This window comes from Anolis carolinensis, chromosome 5 (genome assembly GCF_035594765.1).
Source record: "Anolis carolinensis isolate JA03-04 chromosome 5, rAnoCar3.1.pri, whole genome shotgun sequence".
Taxonomy (NCBI): domain Eukaryota; kingdom Metazoa; phylum Chordata; class Lepidosauria; order Squamata; family Dactyloidae; genus Anolis; species Anolis carolinensis.
In genome coordinates, this window is record NC_085845.1 from 185,382,357 (window position 1) to 185,403,659 (window position 21,303).

A 21,303-nucleotide genomic window follows, 5' to 3' on the forward strand; every position below is an offset into this window, starting at 1 on the left:
ACAGAATAAAAAGAGAAGTGGGAGTCCTTGCTCCGTTCATGCAGCATACTTTCTGACCTTGCACAAAGAAGCCCTTTAGCTATATTGCCTTTTTTGTGAACTGTTACCAGTGAAGAATCTCCAACTTAAATGGACATTTTGTGGGAAATGGTGAAGCAAGATGTCTACAGCAGGTTGCACTGCATGTCAAGGGTCATTGTCAGATATACCTTAGGCAATGATGGACCATTATTTAGAGATCTTGAGCATTTGGTGTGACCCATGTGAAATGAGGGAGAGCTGGGACAGTTTTGAAAATAGGACTGCAAAGCCAAGTTCACCTCTGATGAATAGCATTATAGCCTGTGGGGACAGAGGTTGGGTGAAGGTTTATAAGGTTATTTTTGGACATGGACAAAAAGAATAGGACTATTTTTTTCTCATAACACTAGAATTCGGGACCACCCAGTGAAATTCAAGCTAGGATATTCAGCACAGATACATGATTTAATAAAACACTGGACATAACATAAATGGAAAATGTTGCCACAAAGTGATACAGTGACGTCTAACTTTAATAATGTATCTAGCTTTGCCACCAAGGCTACGCAGAGCATAATGTAATACAATCATAAATTCAACAGAAGCACAACTAAGGATCCGTTTTATAATCAATAGCAAAGCATTGAGCATGCTCTCTTGAGAGCCAAAAGGTGTAGGAGATAATACTGCCCAGATTGTCTGCTCAGTCCTTGACCTGTTCTTGTTGATGCATGTGTTATGAATTTACTTAAAAACAGTTAGAGCTTCCATGGTATAAGGCAGTGGTTCTCAGCCTGTGGGTCCCCAGGTGTTTTGGCTTACAACTCCCAGAAATCCCAGCCAGTTTACCAGTTGTTAGGAATTGTGGGAGCTGAAAGCCAAAACATTTGCGGACCCACAGGTTGAGAACCACTGGTATAAGGCATCCTGGTAAAGCAAAGTTTCTAATTATTTCTTCTGATTTGCATGGTTAACTACAGCATATATGATTACTAAGGTCAGGACCATCTATGCTTTAGTTTTTCACATCTCTATGTATTGTTGCCCTGGATGGCGCAGCGGGTTAAACTGCTGAGCTGCAGAACTTGCTGATTGAAAGTTCAGCAGTTCAAATCCGGAGAGCGGGGTGAGCTCTCACTATCAGCCCCAGCTTCTGCCAACCTAGCAGTTCGTAAACATGCAAATGTGAGTAGATCAATAGGTACCGCTCTGGCGGGAAGGTAATGGCGTTCCATGCAGTCATGCCACCCACATGACCTTGGAGGTGTCTACGGACAGCGCCAGGTCTTCAGCTTAGAAATGGAGATGAGCACCAACCCCTAAAGTTGGACATTACTAGACTTAATGTCAGGGGAAACCTTTGCCGTTACTATGTATTGTTGTGAAAGTTAGAGGGTGAAGAAAGCTGATAGGAAGAAAATCAATCAGTTGGAATCTGTTGCTGGAGCAGAGTTCTGTAAGAAAAAGACAAATGGGTCCAAATACAAACCAAACTTGAACTGTCCCTAGAAACCAAGATTATTAAACAGAGAGTGTCATGCTTTGGACAGCAGTAAGCCAGGGCTCATTTGAAAAGACAACAATGCTTAGTAAGGTAGAAAACACGGCATAAACAGGAAGCCTGCATTGTAAGTGGAGAGACTCAATAAAGGACTCCATGACCTTGAATTTGCAAGAGCTTAGACAGGTTTTTGGTAACAAGGTGACTTGAATGTTTCTCATTCATAGACTCACCATAATTGACAGTTGATTTTATTGTAATTAACAACAGACACTAATATGGCATATGCAGAAAGGGTCTCCGAATTGATAACCTCCCTGCCATGTTCATGCAGCATTTCAACTTCTTTCTTAACTTTTTATTAACTTGTATGAACATAAGACTCCTGTTGTATCCATCTGGCAGATCCTGTCACTAATAGCAGGTGTTTGATGCCTTTGGGGATCACAGAAGTTGAATCTGAAGGCAACAACGTTTTCCTGCTGTTGTTTCCCAGCAACTAGTTCTTACTGACAAATTGCATGTGGACATAATGGTTCTCTGCAGGCGGTATTACTGCCACCATCTGAGAGACCTGTCCTTCATAAATTCGTCTGATCATGCCCCTTTTCTGCTTGTTTATTATTCAGTAGTCCTTTGCAAGAATTTTAAGTTTTTTGTATGGGTGATGGTTTGAGTGTTGGACTATGACTATGGAGACCAGGTATCTAATCCCGGCTCAGTCACGACATCCACTGGGTGATCTTGGGCAAGTCTCCCTCAAAGAAGGCAAGTTTCCCTCAAGACATCCAGCCAAGAAAACCTGGGATAAGTTGTCTTTTAGGTTGCCTATGCACAAAACGTGGAGCCCCCGGTGGCGCAGTGTGTTAAAGCGCTGAGCTGCTGAACTTGCAGACTGAAAGGTCGCAGGCTCGAATCCGGGGAATGTGGTGAGCACCTGCTGTTAGCTCCAGCTTCTGCCAACCTAGCAGTTCAAAAACATGCAAATGTGAGTAGATCGATAGGTACTGCTCTGGTGGGAAGGTAACGGCGCTCCATGCAGTCATGCCGGCCACATGACCTTGGAGGTGTCTACGGACAATGCCGGCTCTTCAGCTTAGAAATTGAGATAAGCACCAACCCCCAGAGTCAGACACGACTGGACTTAACATCAGGGTAAACCTTTACCTTTACCTTTTATGCACAAAACACTAGTCATAGGTACAAAAAGGGTGAACATGCCTTATGTCCAGCGATTACACCAGCTCCATCTGGCCATATGTGGGGACGGAAACACAAAAGAGTTTTAACATTCCTGTAAATATGAGTAGACACTTCCTTGCATTTTGATTTTCACTTTACTTTGCCTGCTATACTGCAGAAGGGACCATTTTTAATGGAGTTTAATACCCTACTGAATCTCAGTAAACATGCCAGGATTCCTGTTACGCTGTTCAATCTGAGGAAGCCAATTTCTGGTTTTCATTCCACAGAACGCAGGTGGGAAGAACAGCAATGCTTCTTCCTGCTGATTGTACTATCTCCCTAAGCAGTGGGATATTGAGCCTAATCTGAATGACAGAAGTTCTCCCTAACGGAGCCACTCTCTGAAGTATGTAGGCTCTGGCTTATCTTCTGCTACAGACATATGGTCTCCCATGTGGAAATGGGCTCCAAATGGTTGGTTTTCAACCGTGGTACCATTGGGTTAGGATTTGGAAATAAGTGTTTGGAATCTGCTCATCAGAATGTGAAAAGAGCCCTTTTTAGCTTGCGCATAAGCAAGCCCCCAAATGTAGCAAGGGTAACTTGAAACTTTGTTGTTGTTTTGCATGTCTTCAAGTAACTTATGACTTCCAGTGATTTGTCAGAGCTGTTTCGCCACTGTCGCACCTCAGGTTAGCTTCACCTTGCTATATACACCAAACTGCACACAGGTTGAAGTCTTTTTAGTTTATTAGAAAATAGAAGATAAAAAAAGTTCTTTAAAAGCAAAAGTAAAGTTCCACAAGATCGTTGCAAAATACAGTCTTGGAGAATTATTCCAGAAATCACAAGGAATAAACAAAGTCCCAATAGAGCATGACAAAGTCCCAAGAACATGAACACATAGGCTGCAAGATAATCCAGGAAAATGAGACCTTGCTTCTTGGTAGAACAAAAGTTGTTTTGACAAAGGTTTGTCTCCAAACATATTCCTTTAATACCCTTTGCAAAAACATGAAAGCATTTCTTTGGCCTCTGACCTCCTTCTTGTTTGCTAGTCTCATACTCCTCCTCTGAACCCTGAATTCCAAACGGTCAGCTCGATCCAAGGATCCTGTTTCATCAAGGTCAGCCTGCTTGTTAGTGTCAGCCAGCTTGCTATCAGACTGAAAACTATCCACCTTTTCTAAGTCAGTTTGCACCTGGCTAGTTTCAGTATCATCAGCATCATTCCCTGCTGTGGGAAAAACTCTCTCTTCCTCATCTTCTACAACAGGGACATTCTGAACCTGATTTTGAACCTGAATACCAGAATCCCCATCAGAGTCACTCTGAGGTTCCAGCTGAGTCACAACAGCCACATATTTCGAAATATAAGAAATAATCCACATTACTATCTTTAAAAAAAAGACTGAGGAACAAAATGTTTTGGACCATAATCCCCATAATTACTGACTATACTGGCTTTGGTCATGCTAGCCTAGGCATAGGCAAAGTTGGGTCCTCCAGGTGTTTTGGACTTCAACTCCCACCATTCCTCACAGCCTCAGGCCCCTTCCTTTTCCCCCTCAGCCGCTAAGCGGCTGAGGGGGAAAAGGAAGGGGCCTGAGGCTGTGAGGAATGGTGGGAGTTGAAGTCCAAAACACCTGGAGGACCCAACTTTGCCCATACCTGTGCTAGCCAAAACACCTATGGGCCCACAATTTCCAGCTTCTGATCTAAACAGACTTCTGTCTCCTGACTCCTCCAAAAGACCATTAAAATTACAAGTAGTGATCAAAACTATATTTGCTTTTATGTTTTCAGATTGTTAGCTTTTTTGTCTTAACAAAGAGAAACTATCTGGCCTCCTGAGTAGTTTGTTTTTATTCACACAAGTCCATCTGGTGCCAGTAATGTTTAATACTCCTGTAAAACCCTATGGTCTAGAGTTTTATGGGGCCACCTACCCAGCTGTCTGAGTCTCAGCCTTCCTGGTGCAATGATTACATCATTTTAGGATGCGGTCTCCTTTTCAGGAAATCACAAATTCAAGCCCTCTTTGTTGGTCTACAGCAGTGGTTCTCAACCTATGGTGTTTTGTCCTACAATTCCCAGAAATCCCAGCCAGTTTAGGATTTCTGGGAATTGAAGGCCAAACCATCTGGGGACCCACAAGTTGAGAATCGCTGGTCTGCAGACAAACTGTATATACAATATAAGGGCATATGAAAGAACTCCTTGCTTTATTGAGAATATCTTAATTTGTTGCTGTGACGATGGCTCATTACTGAAAATTGTTTTAGGAAATGAAATGGTTTAACAATTCCAATATGTTTTTTACGGAAGCTAGTATGGAGCCTCCCGTGGCTTAGTGTGTTAAAGCGCTGAGCTGCTGAACTTTCAGACCGAAAGGTCCCAGGTTCAAATCCGGGCAGCGGAGTGAGCACCTGCTTTTCTCCAGCTTCTGGCAACCTAGCAGTTTGAAAACATGCAAATGTGAGTAGATCAATAGGTACCACTCTGGCGGGAAGGTAATGGCGTTCCATGCAGTCATGCTGGCCACATGACCTTGGAGGTGTCTACGGACAACGCCGGCTCTTCAGCTTAGAAATGGAGATGAGCACTAACCCCCAGAGTCGGACACGATTGGACTTAACATCAGGGGAAACCTTTACCTTTACCTAGTATGAAATACTTTTTTTATTCCTCATATTGGAGTACGATCATGTTATGGTGAGCAGCTACATATTTCTGCAAGACCAAGCCTAGTATTTATGCTAATTTAGGGGTAACATGGTGAAGCTGAAGACTAGGCTATCCAAATTCTACAGAAAACATGCTGAGACAAAACATGCTGTTCTGTTGATCAGTCAGAGACAGATCCTTGTTATATATACCATTTTTGCCTACCCCCTGCTGCTTGCAATCACTTCAAACTACCTCCCATCCTTACAATATAGTGCTATTTATACTCTTCCTGAACATGAAGAAGATTCTAAAATTTGGATACAAATATTTTCAGGTAGTTCATTCCTATGTCTGAGGACTTCTGGGATTCCACATAGTTGTGTGACCTTGTTGAGTGTGTAGTTATGGAGGGAAGGGAGGCAAAATGAGAACATTGTCTCCTAAATCATAATTCCCCCCCCCCCCAATGATCCTTTAGCCTCCAGATGTGCATGCCTTTCATGCATAAGGTTGTGAACTCAATGCTCAGTGCTTTCAGATTTCTTCTTTGGCAGTTTTTAAACAGAGACTGGGTGGCCATCTGTCATGAGTGTTTTCATTGTAATCCTGCATGGCAGAATGGGGTTGGATTGGATGGCCCTTGTGGAATGCATATACACTGTAGAATGATTGCAGTTTAGCATCACTTTAACTGCCATGGCTCAATGCTGTGGAATCATGAGATCTGTAGTTTTACTTACTCTTTAGTTTTTCTGCCAAAGACTGCTGGTACCTAACCAAACTACAACTCCTATGTGGTCTCAAACTGTGATGTACCAAGGCAGCTCTCTTCCAGCTCTATAACTCTGTGACAGGATCACCTGTCAAGGCAACACAAACCGTCCATGTGCAAGGAAAAATCCATTCAGATTGGTAAGCCTCTTAGGCCAGGCAATCTTAGAGTACATCTACACTGTAGAAATAATGCAGTCTGATACTACTTTCACTGCTATGACTCAGTACTGAGGAATCTTGGGAGTTGTAGTTTTACAAGGTCTTTAGCCTTCTCTGCCAAAGAGTGCTGATACCTCACCAAGTGACAGCTGCTGGGATTCCATAGCATTGACCCATGGCAGTTAAGTAGTGTCAGATTGCATTAATTCTACAGTGTAGATGCACACTTGATCAACCCCATTCCATTGCAGAGGCTCTAAGTCCCAATGAGTCTAAGCTCCACTAGATAGTAATCTGTCCATGATAACATAACTATGGAAAGTTCCTCCCATAGTCCTTCAGCTTTTCCTTTGACAGGTCCATTAGATAAGGATACAAACTGAAGGTGGAAAGGGCCGGCTCTTGTGTTAATTAAATTGACTGCTCATTCCCTTCAGTGGCTTTATGTCAAGGCTCAGATCAGATACTAGCAGTCATTTGGACTTGCCTTTTAAAGTGTGGTTGCTGTCACTTGTATGCAATCAATGGGGATTGTTATAATGTGGAACCTTACAGGATTTTAGCCTAGCTTGGCATTTAACTTGTATATCAAGAGCAAATACTAATGCAAAGGCTCTGAGGTAATTTAGCTTTCTCCGTGTTTTGTGGCCCATTTTATTACGTTTGACATGACATTTATTTAATTAGATGATGTACTTTCTGGAGCAAATCCAGATTCCCCCATGTTTGCTTTTGCTGTTTAAATTTTAGACCAAAAATACCATGTGGGCTCTGTCCCTCTCGGCTTGTTGGCATGGAGAGCTTTCCTTCACATTTTAAGGTTTTTTAAGGTTGCTTGCTGTCTACTATAGAACTCCTGATTCAATGATTGATTTTGACATTTCTTTTTGAAAAAAAAAACCCTAGAGAAATTTGGTAACCACTTCCTTTCTGTTTGGGAGATCTCTGAACAAAAGTTTGCCTGAAACCCACCTGACTTGAAAGGTGAGTGTGGTAGAGGCTTATCCTCTGGCCTTCTTTGCACAGGGATCTTCTATGAACACAATACTTCTTTTATTTGCTAAATAAAAACTTTATTTTAGAAAGACAGTATAAAAATATAATGAATTAACCTTTCCCCTCTGCAGTTCCAAAGGACTATTGTCCATTGCCCGTTTTCATAAATGTTCTTTCTCTCTTTTCCCCATTTTAGTTACATGACAACAAGTAACAAACGGAAGTTCTTACATACCACAAGACCTTTTTTGAAGAGGGCTGCCTTGGTACTTACATATGTGAGTAATATTATCCATGGCATTCTGTTCCTTTAGTTTCTGAAGATGAATTATGTATCTGTGACAAATTTCTATACTAAAGCTAATACTATGGTATCTTATTCTGCTGGGATTGAAGGATGAATATGGAAATTGTCAAAGGGGCCGCAGGTTAATCTATTAAGCTGCCAAATTTGCTGACCAGAAGGTCAGTGGTTTGAATCCGCGGGATGAGGTGAGCTCCTACTATTAGCCCCAGCTTCTGCCAACGTAGCAGATTGAATACATGCAATTGTGAGTAGATCAATAGGTACTGCTTCGGTGGGAACGTAACGGCACTCCATGCAGTCATGCTGGCCACGTGACCTAGGAGGTGTCAACGGACAACGTTGGCTCTTCAGCATAGAAATGGAGATTAGTACTAACCCACAGAGTCGGACACGACTAGACTTAATGTCACCTTTACTTATAATAATAATAATAAACTTTATTTTTATATCCCGCCCCATCTCCCTGAAGGGACTCGGGGCGGCTCACAACAGGGACAAGCCCGAACAACAACAACATATTTAAATTAAACTTAAAACATTCCAACAATACACAAAATAAAATAATGGGCAAATACATTAAAATCCAAGCAGATAAAATCAGAGTAACTAAAAGAAACCCAGTGGGGACAGGTTTCATAAAGTGCTGTATCATGGAAATAAGTAGCAGTGATAAAGTGCCATATGCTTTTAAAACAGAAAGAAGTATTCTTGGTCAGAACAATGACTTGTTGATAGCAAAAGCAATCCCTTACCCAAGAAGTTGAATTGCAGTTTCCATACCTTCTCATCATTGGCTATGTTGATCAGGACTGATGGGTTTTGTAGTCTGGTATTGTTTTGCACAGGGTATTTGTTGAAAGAAATGATGCCCTGAATATATTCAGAGAAGTCAAGCATCCATAATATCCTCTTGTTTGCTGGCTATAAAGAATTGCATGACTCCTGAAAAAACAACTTGAATGTCTGTTCTTCTTTTCTTAAGGTGACCCTACTGCTGTATTTCCGTCTCTGGATCATGGGAGGTTCCATGCCAGCGTTTTCAGAACAGGACAATCCAGCTTCCTTCTCGCCATATCTCCTTACAAGGTATGAAACCAGGAGACACACAGAATCCGATGGATATTTGTTCCTGGTAACACAAACCAGTCGAGCTCATAATCTGAGTTACTTTTACTTGAAAAACACAATTATCAAAATTCCTTGGAAATATAATAGTGATGAAACTCGTCTATTAACTCATTCCAGATGCAGAGAATATCCAAACATTGGTGGTCACTGACAGTCCCAATGTACTACTTTCATCCTCATTTCATACATAATTTTGACCATTCCTTGAACATGATTGGGAAATAGATATTTGTCCAGAGGAGGTGGTTCACTAAATACATCTGGAAAAGTCAGCATTCACATATTAATCTTCAGATTACAGGCACTCAGGATATAAACAGTGATCATAAGCTTGGACAAATGCATCACATTTAAAATGTGCTAGAGGCTGGCCTTTCTGCTCTATCTCCATAAAAGAACAATGTGTGCAGGATTATCTCTCCTGATCTTCCAAATATGAAAACAGTCAGGCCACAACATACTGTTGCATTTAGGTAGAGAAGAAATTATGGGCTAAATTCCCCTTATCCGCTTGATGAGGCACATAGGGTAGAAAGACTTGTGTAAAACAAAGAAGCCTCTGTATAAAAATGCACACCTGGAAGTTATTTCTGAGTAACAGAGCTGGACAAATGTGGTGGGACCTTCTTGGGACCTCATGGGTTAACAAAAAGGCTGTCCCAGAGTGAATAAAGAAAAAGAAAAACTGCCGGGGTTGTCCTGAAATGCAGTTCTGGTTTTGAAAAATAGGCATTTTAAAATGTTGGAAAAAATGGGGAATACAGTGTTTCCTCACTTATTGCAGGGGTTATGTTCCAGGCCCACCCGCAATAAGTGGAAATCCGTGAAGTAGGGACACTATATTTATTTTAATATTTATACATTATTTTAGTAGTTATATATTATTTTAAGTCTTTATTAACCAATCGTGTGTTGATAAATCGCCTCCTTCTCCTCCTGTTGCCGCTTGGGCTCCTTTTCTCTCCCTTTGGCTTCTCTTTCCTCCCTTCCTTAGGTGGTAAATTGTAATTTTTTAATGATTTATAATATTCTTTTAGAGTTTATTGAAAAACCGCAAAACAGTGAATCTGCGAAAAGCAAACCACGAAGTAGTAAGGGAACACTGTACTGCAACCTATTTATAGAATGAATTGCCACTTATGTAGAGACATTCCCTCTTTTTTTTCAGAAAAAGAGTACTCTATGGAATTTGATATAGAATGTGTAGTGATATAGTAGTGATTTGGACATTGGATTAAGACTCTGGAGACCAGTGCTTGGATCTCCGGTAAACCATGGAAACCCATTTGGTGACCTTAGACAAGTCACACTCTTTCAGTGTGAAAGGAAGAGAAAGCCTTGTGAACAAATCTTGTTGAGAAGACCCTGAAATAGGTTCAATTAGGGTTAGAAATGGTACACAAGAACAACAAAAGAGTTTTTTGGGTTTGAGGACCAGAAGTCGAATGTCTCTGTTGCTGAAGAAAAGTACCAATATCTGTGGTTTTACTTCCCTCTGTTGAAGAAGAACCAATATTGGTGCTTTTATTTCCTATTTTATTTTCCTTACATTGTTAGTTAGGTACTGGCATGGCAGTATCTCATGATCCATTACCAGGAGCGTGAACTCTTGCAAGCTTCAGATAGTCACTTGGGGGTCTAGAGATAATCATCCGTACATCAAAAGCTTGGGTTAATTCAGAAGCTGATCTTGTCAAATGCTCTCAGGATGCCTTAGTTCAAAGGAGATCCACCGTCCTACTGAGTCCTCATTTAAATTAGGCAATTTATCTGAATGGCTAAGGGGAATCCAGCCTAGCCAGTGAATGAGGCAAAGCGAGCACCACGTTTCTCGTTTACTTTGTGCGAAAGCCTTTCACGGCTTGTCTCCTTTTGCCTGAAATTTGCTCACGCTAATCCAGTGAACAGAAGGGGAAGAGAATGTTCTGAAGAGAATGAATCACCCTAGGAGCCTTTGATATCCTTTTAAGTCTTTGGTTTGTCCAGCTTAATGACTGGAGTTTGGAAAAAGTTAACTTTTTGATAATTTATCAAAAAACCCTACTTTCTAACATAACTGGAGGTCTCAAAATCCATTGAACAGCATGATCATGTTTTCAAGGGGATTCTGGGAATTGTAATAAAAATGTAATTTTCCCAAACACCGGCCAAGATGTCTAGGTTTATCCCTAAGAAAAACAGAAAAAATAGCGGGTGAAGAGATTGTGTGGCATAGAAGCCACCTGAAGTGAGAGCTGTCTCGTAGATAGACAACAGCTCTTTGTATCTCCACGATCGATTAAATGGAGAGTCTTGGGAGAAGAAAATACCAAATGTTCTCAGGGGTCATGTAAGAAGGCGGAACGGAAAAGAACAGCATGGAGCAGGTTTTGTAACCGATTAACATTTTTTCCTCTTTTAAGGACCCATGTGTGTGCTTCCCCAGATCATCAACAGAATTTTAACTCTTCCTAAATGCTGTGGAAGGATGTTATTAATGTCCTTCATTAAGAGTAACAGTTTTTCACTTCGGTATTTACAGCTGAAGCTCTTACAGCTCGAGGCTGTTTCCATCTTGCGCGGTGCTCTAAATCAAATCCGCTTGACAAGGCACTTCATAATAATGTTGTAAAACATATGTGGCTGCAATTATAACCAGGTGCTGTTATTTATGGGCTCTCGATCTCTGGTGGATTGGTTTGTTTACTCTGAGGCACTCTTATCAAGGAGCCCATCCATGCGGTGAAACCTTCCTGGTTTCTGTATTGCTTAGGATGCTCATCTTTCTGTCAGCCGAATCATTTCAAAAAGATAATGCTTAACAGCTTCTTTTGAGAGCAGGTATGTGTGCATGTATATCTCCACTGGTACATGTCATGTCAATAGGGCTTGTGAGGGGAGATGACAATGAGCAGAAAGGATGCCTCGTGGGAGCAAAGTTCTTGCAGAAACATTGGAACGAATGGATTCATCTGAAGCTGGCCTATATGAATTAACCTTACCATAATTTGCAAACCCGTGCCTCAATGAATGTGTATGAAGATTTGCTTGACATTTTAATGCATGTATTTGAATGCATTTTTCTCTCAAAATTCACATTATAAACCTATTTTATATGAATTAAAATACTATTTTGACCTGTTTATTTTTTAAAAAATTAGTTGAAATTGGGAGAATTGGGAGTAACTTCCTAAATTCAAGACTTACATTGGAAGAATTTGGAGAAGTGCAAAATGCAAACAATAATTAAGTTAGGCCAGAAAATGCAGATTGTGTTAGTTCATGAGAATACACAGCAATCAAATCCGTGAAATATCTCCTGGACAGGTCAGTGGGTCAACATGATCTGAAAATATCCACAAAGGTCAAGTAATACCACTAGAAGTTACGAATTGTCTTTGTACAGCTAGCCTTCCACACTATCTTTTGCAGATGTGATAATTTGCAGATTTGATTAACAGGTTGTTTCTAGGAAACTCTCCATCGGGCATGGCCAAACTTGGGCCCTCCAGGTGTTTTGGACTTCAACTCTCACCATTCCTAACAGCCTACTGGCTGTTAGGAATGGTGGGAGTTGAAGTCCAAAACACCTGGAGGGCCCAAGTTTGCCCATGCCTGCTCTACATCCATCTATGCAACTCCATGGTAATCTTCCAGCAGACCTTATATGATTCACTGATTTAATGGATCTGCTATATTGGGTCTAACAGTATAGGCTCCTGGGAATAACTTTGCAGAAGATAAGCATAGTATTGGGCTGTAACATTGTGACTCACCTTTTCAACTATATGGTGTGATAAACAGAGTGGCTGCATCCACTCATAATAAACCAGGTATTCTAGCTTAATAAACTACAATGTTCCTTCCAGCTTAAGATCAAGGAAACAGATCAAATGCAGGAGTATGACTTATTGTGCTCATAGCAGTCAGAATTGCAAACTAACAACCAACCCATATTTAAAGCTGGTTTACAGTCCTGGCATGTTTGGGCCCAATAAACTCTAATCCTGAGCTTAGCTATGACACAGTAAACCCTGTCTGTTCTTTTTATTTTATCTGCTTGCATGGAAAAAGGGTGAATTGAGTTAATAACATTTCAACATTTCATGCTCATAGATATTGGGCATGAAATTTCATATTCAATATGGAATGTAGATTCCTGGGCACCAGGATTAAAAATAACATTTTTTTCTCCCCTATACTGGACATGAATAAATACCTCTACAAAAAATCTACAAAAGACTGTGTGTTTAATAAAAAAAGTGCCTCTTTATTGATCTGACTTATCGGTACCACTTTACTGATCTGACTTAGGCACTTTTTACACTTGCATGTAATCAGATTATCAAAGCAGATAATCCACATCATCTGCTTTGAACTGGATGATATGAGTCTACACTGCCTTATATCCCAATTCAATGTAGATAATCTGGATTTTATATGGCAGTGTAGAAAAGAAGATTAGTGATATTTTTGGTCTCAGCTATTCAAGCTAAGTAATGCAGACTGTAGTTGCTCACTTATGGAACTGCAGCAAATGTTAGCCATTATTCATTTATTAAATGGTTAGAAAACATTATTTAGAGTTGCATGAACTATGGATTAAATCAAATCAAATAAATCAAGAGTGCAGTTAGGAAGTAAATCCCCAGTGTTGATGCTCAAGCTGCCACTTTCCCCAGAATTTATTTTCTAGGAGGCCAGTTATTTTATGTTCTTGTGAAAAATCTGGTTACACAAGCAATATTTTGATGGGTTCTGAAACACTAGAATGAATGTTTGCAAGTATCCATTATTGCCACAGCAACAGTTGCCGCCTAATGCCATGTTTTTTAAAAAATATATCCAGGCTTCCAGCCACAGATGCAGGTGAAACCTCAGGAGAAAATGCTGCTAGAATACTACACAACACTCCAGATCTAAGCTTGGTTTCAGCATTTTTTCAAAACACTGTAACACAAATACGGACCTGTCAATTAAAAATTATGGCTCAATACCATGTATATAGCTTTTAATTGACAAGTTAATATTTGCATTTGATATACAGTTGGAGAGCTGGACTATAGTCCTATAACCTGGGTCAGGTGACTTGAAAACATACATTAGAAAAGGAAGACATCTGTCTGTCTGCAGTCTTTGTCTAGCTAACAAACAAACATTAAAACAGACAAGAGTTATTTCTCCCATTTCACAGGTATATAAACCCCACTTGCTTAGTTTCCAACCTCTGAGGATGCCTGCCATAGATGTGGGCGAAACGTCAGGAGGGAATGCTTCTGGAACATGGCCAGAAAGCCCAGAAAACTCACAGCAACACAAACATTAAGTTCATTTAGTCATTTGGTTTGGTGGACTGAAGTTTACTTCTAGAGTCCACTGAAATAAATAAACAGATTAATAGAATATGTATTAGGGTTACCATAGCACCTCTTCTCTTTTTTTGACCCCACCTATACTGTCATATAATGCAGTTTCAGACTGCAGTATATGACAGCATAGATGGGGCTTCTTTCTAAATCAGATTAAGATGGCTATTGGCTTTCCAATTGTTGAGGCTCCATTCCCATTAGTCATCACCAGCCTGGGAGCTAGTCTATTTTGTAAGCAACATTTCCAGGTTTTCAAAATAGCAGTAAGGAATAGTCAATGTTTTTAATATGTAGGATTGATGATGAAGTATCTAGAATCACCTTTGAGACTGAGGGCCCTTCCACACAGCCATATAACCCAGAATATCAAGGCAGAAAATCCCACAATATCTGCTTTGAACTTGGTTATCTGAGTCCGCACTGCCGTATATTCCAGATCAAAGCAGATAATGTGTGGAAGGGGCCTGAGTTAGAGAAAGAGGTCTGTAGCAGAAGCTTCTGTAGACTCAAGGTGCATCTACACTAGAATTAATGCAGCTTGACACCACTGTCACTGCCATGGCTCTATACTAAGGAGTCCTGGGATATGTAGTTTGGTGATACACCAATACTTTTTGGACAGAGAAGGCTAAAACCTTGTAAAGCTACTACTCTCGTGATTCAATAGCAACCCTGGCAGTTAAAGTGTGGTAGGTACACCACTGGAGACACAAATAGCCCCAACCTTTCCACCCCAGCATTAGACTATAACTCTCTTGCTAGCTGAGTGATTCTGGGGATTTGTTGTAAACAACTAAACTAAACACTTGGATTGTTTGGGGTATTCTCTATATGCCATTGCCTGGCCTTGAAAATGTCAGGGAGGCTAAATTGCAAGGGGCGTTGGATACTACAAAATGATACTTCTTGGAAATAACCAGTGTAGCTTACTGCCTTTATCAAATAAAATCAATAGCATTAGCTCCATAGCGTGTTTCAAGAGCTTAGCACCATTTCTAAAGCACTTTGAGAAAAACTAATGAAAATCGCTGATTTTTTAAAAAATGTAAGCACTGCAATTTATTCTTGGGCCCCAAGTTTAATGCATGCTGTCATAGGCATTCTTAGCTTTGTGGTGTGTATGAATGGTAAAACATTATTCAAGGCTATTAAAATGGGAAGGCGATCCAAATTGTTAGCGTTTTAAAAGCTGTTACAGATGGAATGTGTGCATTTTCCGAAAGGCTTGCGGCAAATCAATAAGGGCTCTCTTTGGTCCTACCGCGACATTTGGCAAAAGCTTTTCAAGCTGCGAAAATCTAATGAGAGCTTTCAGCATTTAACAATAAGCAAAATGGCCAAGAGATTTTCTGTTGCAATGAGCCAAGATGTGAACCAACCAGTTATCACCATGCATGTGATGAGTTTTTTAGCAGGTTTGGAGAAATGATCTGTAGTCGTTGGCAGGATGTTTGGAAGGAGCAGAAGAGTTGCCAAGACATTCTCAAGCTGCTTACTTGGCCTTCTTGTGTCCCCCCCCCTCGCCTGCTAAATATAATTTAGCGGATTTTAAAGCTGTTAACGTGCTATCCAAATCGGTGTATCATCTATAATTCCCACAAGAGAACTTTTATTTTAGGATATTCTGTTTCTTTTGCCTGCATATGTCATGTCAGGAGTCCTACACACTACACAATTAGAATCAAAGAATCATAGAGTCGTAGAGTTGGAAGTGACCACAAAGGGCCATCCAGTCCAACCCCCCTGCCATTCGAGAACACACAATCAAAGCACTCCTGACAGATGGACATCCAGCCATTGTTCCAAAGAAGAATTCCAAAGAAGAAGATTCCATCACAGAGATTTTTTGGCAGAATTAGTTTGGGGGGGGGGGGGGTTGCCTTTGCCTTACTCTAAGGCTGAGAGAGTGTGACCTGCCATAGGCCACACAGTAGGTATCCACTGTGCCCTGGCTGTGGCGTTAGCTGGTGAGCAGCCAGCTGCAGCCAGCTGAGAACAATCACTCTGATCAAGAGGTCATGAGTTCGAGGCCAGCTCGGAGCCTGCGTTTGTCTTCTGTCTTTGTTCTATGTCAAGGCATTGAATGTTTGCCTTATATGTGTAATGTGATCCGCCCTGAGTCCCCTTTGGGGTGAGAAGGGCGGAATATAAATACTGTAAATAAATAAATAAATAAATATCCATCGCTAAGCTGGGATTTGAACCCTGGTTCTGCGGGATCACAATCTAACATGCCAGTTCCCCTTCCCTAACATGCAAATCTTAGGATTTCATAGGATGGAATCATGGCAGTTAAAGTGAAATCATAGCACTATGTTTGTGTAGTGTGAAAGCACTTCTGTTCCAGACTTGGTCCCCAGTTATATCATCGTCTGTTCCACTGACAGAAATTATAGAGTCATTGCACATTGTCTTCTTCTCGATTTAGGATGGGATTTATGAAGCGGTGATCCACATGGTTGTTTCCTAAATCTCTCTCACCTGTTAAAAAGAAATTTAGCTCCCATTCCACATTTTCTCTTCAAAACCTAACATTGCTTTCTAGTCATTTCCAGTTTTGCTGGAAATTAGAGGAGAAGCTTCTGTGGGGACCTGTGATCATCACTTAGCCCCTGTGTAGTTTGTCCATCCCTCCCTGTGAAGAAAGTACTAACTGTTGGACTTCATGTTCCTTTTTTTTTTTTTTTTTTTTTTTGCAGATTTCTAACTTATTCCTACCTCCTGGCCTTCAACGCTTGGCTTCTGCTGGCTCCTATTACTCTGTGCTATGATTGGCAGGTTGGGAGCATCCCTTTGGTGGAATCTGTCTGGGATGTGAGAAATCTTGCCACCATCCTCTTAGTGGTAGTAATGCTCCTGCTTGGCCTACACTGTATAGTAGCATTCAAGGTGAGCAAAGTTTCAAATCTGCACTAAACTCTCTCTGTGGATGTATTTGTATAATGAATGCATAATATTCCAGTTTGGGCTCATTTAGGAAGAAATCTCAACCCAGTACATTTTATGTTGATTTGAAGATAGCATTGTGTTAGTGCAATTTCAGGCTGAGTATCCAAAATGCTTGGAACCAGATTTGGATTTCAGGTTTTGGAATATCTGTATCTATATATACATACATAATGAGCTGTTTTAGGATGCAACTCAAATATGAAATTCATTTTATGCTTCATATGCACTGTTGCACTAGGCCCTTGAAGCCTCTTTTTCATCACAAACCACACCCTTTTAATTTTATTAAAAGCAGAGTATATAAAAAGCAAGCAAATTCAAAAAAGCAAATTAAAATTCAAAATGTTATTTCCATGAAAACCAAGAGTCCAAAAATCCATTCAAAGGAATTCCACAACATCAATGTCCTAAGATTTCCAAAGGCAAGATAACAAGACAGGCCAAACCAGGCCACACATGAACTAAAAGCAGAGCCGACCTTAGGTATTTTTCAAGTGTAGGCGAACAGAATTTTGGTGTCCCCCCCCCCCAAACCAATCACTGAAAAATAAAAGCGTTGGATAAGCGAAAATGTTGGATAATAAGGAGGGATTAAGGAAAAGCCTATTAAACATCAAATTACATTAAGATTTTACAAATTAAGCACCAAAACATCATGTTTTACAACAAATCAACAGAAAAAGCAGTCTCGACTGCGCCCCCGTATGTTTTGCGCCCAAAGCGACCGCTTAATTCGCCTCATTGGTGGACCGGCTCTGACTAAAAGCAAGAACAGCTTGAAACTTGAATACATGAATTCCAAGAACATATGTCCCAAGAAACCGAGAGCTCTTCATCTGAATGCAGCGTTGCTTTCACAAGATTGTACCAGAATGAACCACTTTTAAAAAGCCAGAATCCTTCCCATGAGATCATTTCTCTTACACCTGCCTTCTCATTCCTTATCTCAAATTCACTGGGAGAAGGGAGTCTGTCTTAATTGCATTCCCTGTCTCCTCAATTGCAATCTTCTTGACCTAGACAAACATTCGTCTCCCACATTTCTCTCAGCTTGCACTTCTAAACACATATTGCCTTCACTGCTCTCTTGGGAACTTCCAGGAGATTCCAAAACACATTTATCTGGGCCGCTTCCAGTCTCCTTTGGGCCCTCTGAATCTCTCCCAGTACCCCCTTGCTCTTCACCTGAACACTCAGAATCTGACCAGGCTGCAACATTCACCTTGGCCTGAATGTAATTTTACGTAATTTTTGAAAGTCTGTGTATACTGAACCATCCAAAAGCAAAAGTGTCATTATCCCACCACCGTTGTGGACAATTCTGGAATTTTGAGTGATTTGGACCTCAAAACTCCAGATATGAGAAGCTTAATTGTTATTAAAAGCTCAGTTCACTTTATCAGAACTCAAGGAGTCAAGAAGTCTTTGCCTCCTTCCTGGTTCACAAATGGTTGGTGAGGGCCAGCCCTACATGAGAAGATTAAAGAAGCCATTTTAAGCAGTTGGTGCTGGAGGGTTTAGAGAAGTAGAAGGGTGTCGTAGGACAAACCTGTGTCTTTATTTATTTATTTATTTATTTACAGTATTTATATTCCACCCTTCTCACCCCGAAGGGGACTCAGGGCGGATCACATTATACACACATAAGGCAAACATTCAATGCCCATAAACACATCAAACAGAGACTGAGACAGACAGACGCAGAGGCAATTTAACCTTCTTCTGAGGGGATGTTCGATTCTGGCCCCGGGGGGAGCAGCTGCTTCATGATCCACTCTGACGGCACTTCCTCATTCCAGGTCGTAAATTAGTTAAACTTGCCTCCCCACTTTATAAGTGGTACCTTATTTCCTACTTGATAGATCTTTCGGGTTGCTAGGTCAGCAACAAGCAGGGGCTATTTTTTATTTTTTTTAAATTGACGGGTGCTCACCCTGCCACGGGCTGGCCTCGAACTCATGATCTCATGGTCAGAGTGTTTTATTGCAGCTGCTCAACAGCCTGCATCACAGCCCGGCCCTGTCTTTGTGTGGCTTGGGACTATAGATGTTGTTTGCATGTTTTTTGTTTTTTTTTTACTTTTCAGCTTCCGTATATTGGTAAGAACTCCTTAGCTTAAAAATAGTAAAGAAAAGGGTCTCCTAGAAATTGAATATGATCCCAAGTGGCATGTGTGTATACATACATACATATACCTACAAACACACACATATACACAGCCCTTTCATGCCAGCATTCTGGGTTTTGTAAGGTCACTTATACATATAGAGAGATGTTATTTTTTAGGCAAGCAGTTACACTTCTCGGGGTTTCATATGAGGCTTATTCAAGGGCAACTGCTCCAGTCCTTACCCCACCAGCATTGCTTCACCATTTATGACTTGCCCAAAATGCCTGGTTTCTCTCTATAGATTCATTTTTTTTACTGTGATTGAAAGAAGAGTAAAGATATAGGATTCTGAGTTTATAGAAAGGAAGAGGAGAGCAGTAGAGTCTCAACACTCCCACTCATACGGTACTCATACGGTGACTCCAGCTGTGCCTTGTTTCTTCCACTCTTCCCCTTAATTCTTCTTTATTGCCTGTGGCCTAATCCAATTTCCTCCCCTTTCCTACATTGCTGAATTTGAACTTTGCTCTGACGTCATGTCTGCTACAGGGAGGAAAAACTGATCAAATGTTCTCCATGGTTTCTCTCTCTCTCTTCTTTTCTGTCTCAGTATTTCGCTTTTACAAAGAGAAATATGAAGTAGTTCATGTTATTGATACAGATGCTATGTAATACTTCAGAAAGAGCAGAACAGGTAAAGTAATACAACTGGCAGTTGCAAACATTGCAAGCCTGTGCTTTGAGAACAAAGGAGTTTCTAGTTCTTCAAGCTACATTTTGTTCTAAAAGTAAAGCACTCAGTCAGCCATTGTGGACCTGGAAATGTTTTTGAAAAATGTGTTTTTTTTCTTGCTTTGAATGCCAACTAAGCCTAATGATGGTTGCCGTTCTTTGGACAATTGCTGAGGAAGTAAACAAAAGAGGAGTCCCAAACAAAGAGATCTAAACATTATTTTATCTCTCTTAATCATTGTCGCATATTCTATGGGTCTTTAACAGATGTACTTCCCACCCCGAAACAAAAATGCAGATCTGCTAACATTTCTGTGTATCTGAGACATGGTGATTAAGACAGATGATACAATTTTGGAGACAGAAGAGCTTTTGTTTGGTTTTTGTTTAATCAGTTTTTCAGAAATAGTGCAGCCATCCTTGTCTGGGGTTGGTACAGTTGTAGCACAACATCGTACAGTATTATATTTCCAGAAAAATCACTCTAAGAGTTGGGATAGAAGTGCTTTGAAAGGTAGATCATCCCAGCAACTCAGTCTATCTTCCAGTGTCATATGGACGTAGTACAGGAGTGGTCCACTATAGCCACCTTGAATTACAGTTCACATCAGCTCTAGCCAGTACAGCCAATGGTGAAACACGTTGGGAGTTGTAGTCCAAAAACCTTTGGAGAGCCACCATTGCCTGATAGTTATACAGTGTGTGTGAACATCTCTGATTCCACATTTTCCGAAAAATGCATTCAGCTATTCAGCATTATGCCCAAATATTTACAACAGTTTCCCAAGTCTGTCTCAGCCACATTACATATTCTGTGAGTGTTTCCCATATTTCTCCCTTGCTGGATTTGAATAAAGATGTACTTGTGAACTAACTCATAATGTGTGATGGATACAATATATTTACTACAGTGAGTGTATGCATGACAGGATAAATGCTAGGGGAGTATGCTAGGGGAATGCTAGGGGAGTATGGCTGCAATCTGTATGGCTTATCATACAGTAGTAGTTCTGTATGCAGACCTATGCTAGGCTGAGCCATACGTTCTTCTCAGACTTACAATAGAGCATCTGAAGCTCTTCCTCCTACACAGAATCTCAGAGTTGGAAGAGACCACACGGGCCACCCAGTCCAACCCCATTCTGCCATGTAGCAACGCATCTCTGACAGGTGTCAATTTAGCCTCTGCTTAAACACCTCCAAAGAAGGACACTTCACCACACCCCAAGGCAGCATATTCCATTGCCAAACAGCTTTTATCATCAGGAAGTTTTTCCTAAAGTTTAGGTGGAATCTTTTTTCCTGCATTTTGAATCAACTGCTTCATATCTTAGTCTCCAGAGCAGCAGAAAACAAGCTTGCCCCCTCCTCAATGTGATATCTTTTCAAATATTTAAATATGATTATCATGTCCTTCTTTAGA

General features: G+C 40.7%; 1 protein-coding gene across 1 annotated transcript in view; it reads left to right on the forward strand.

Annotated features, from left to right (window-relative positions):
* tmtc1 (transmembrane O-mannosyltransferase targeting cadherins 1) overlaps window positions 1–21,303 on the forward strand; it is a 203,935-nt gene that overhangs the window by 70,864 nt on the left and 111,768 nt on the right. The window contains exons 6-8 of the mRNA XM_003220824.4: window positions 7,503–7,584; window positions 8,596–8,699; window positions 16,789–16,978. Of these exons, the coding sequence (XP_003220872.3) occupies window positions 7,503–7,584; window positions 8,596–8,699; window positions 16,789–16,978 (376 nt within the window). The remainder of the gene's footprint in view (window positions 1–7,502; window positions 7,585–8,595; window positions 8,700–16,788; window positions 16,979–21,303) is intronic.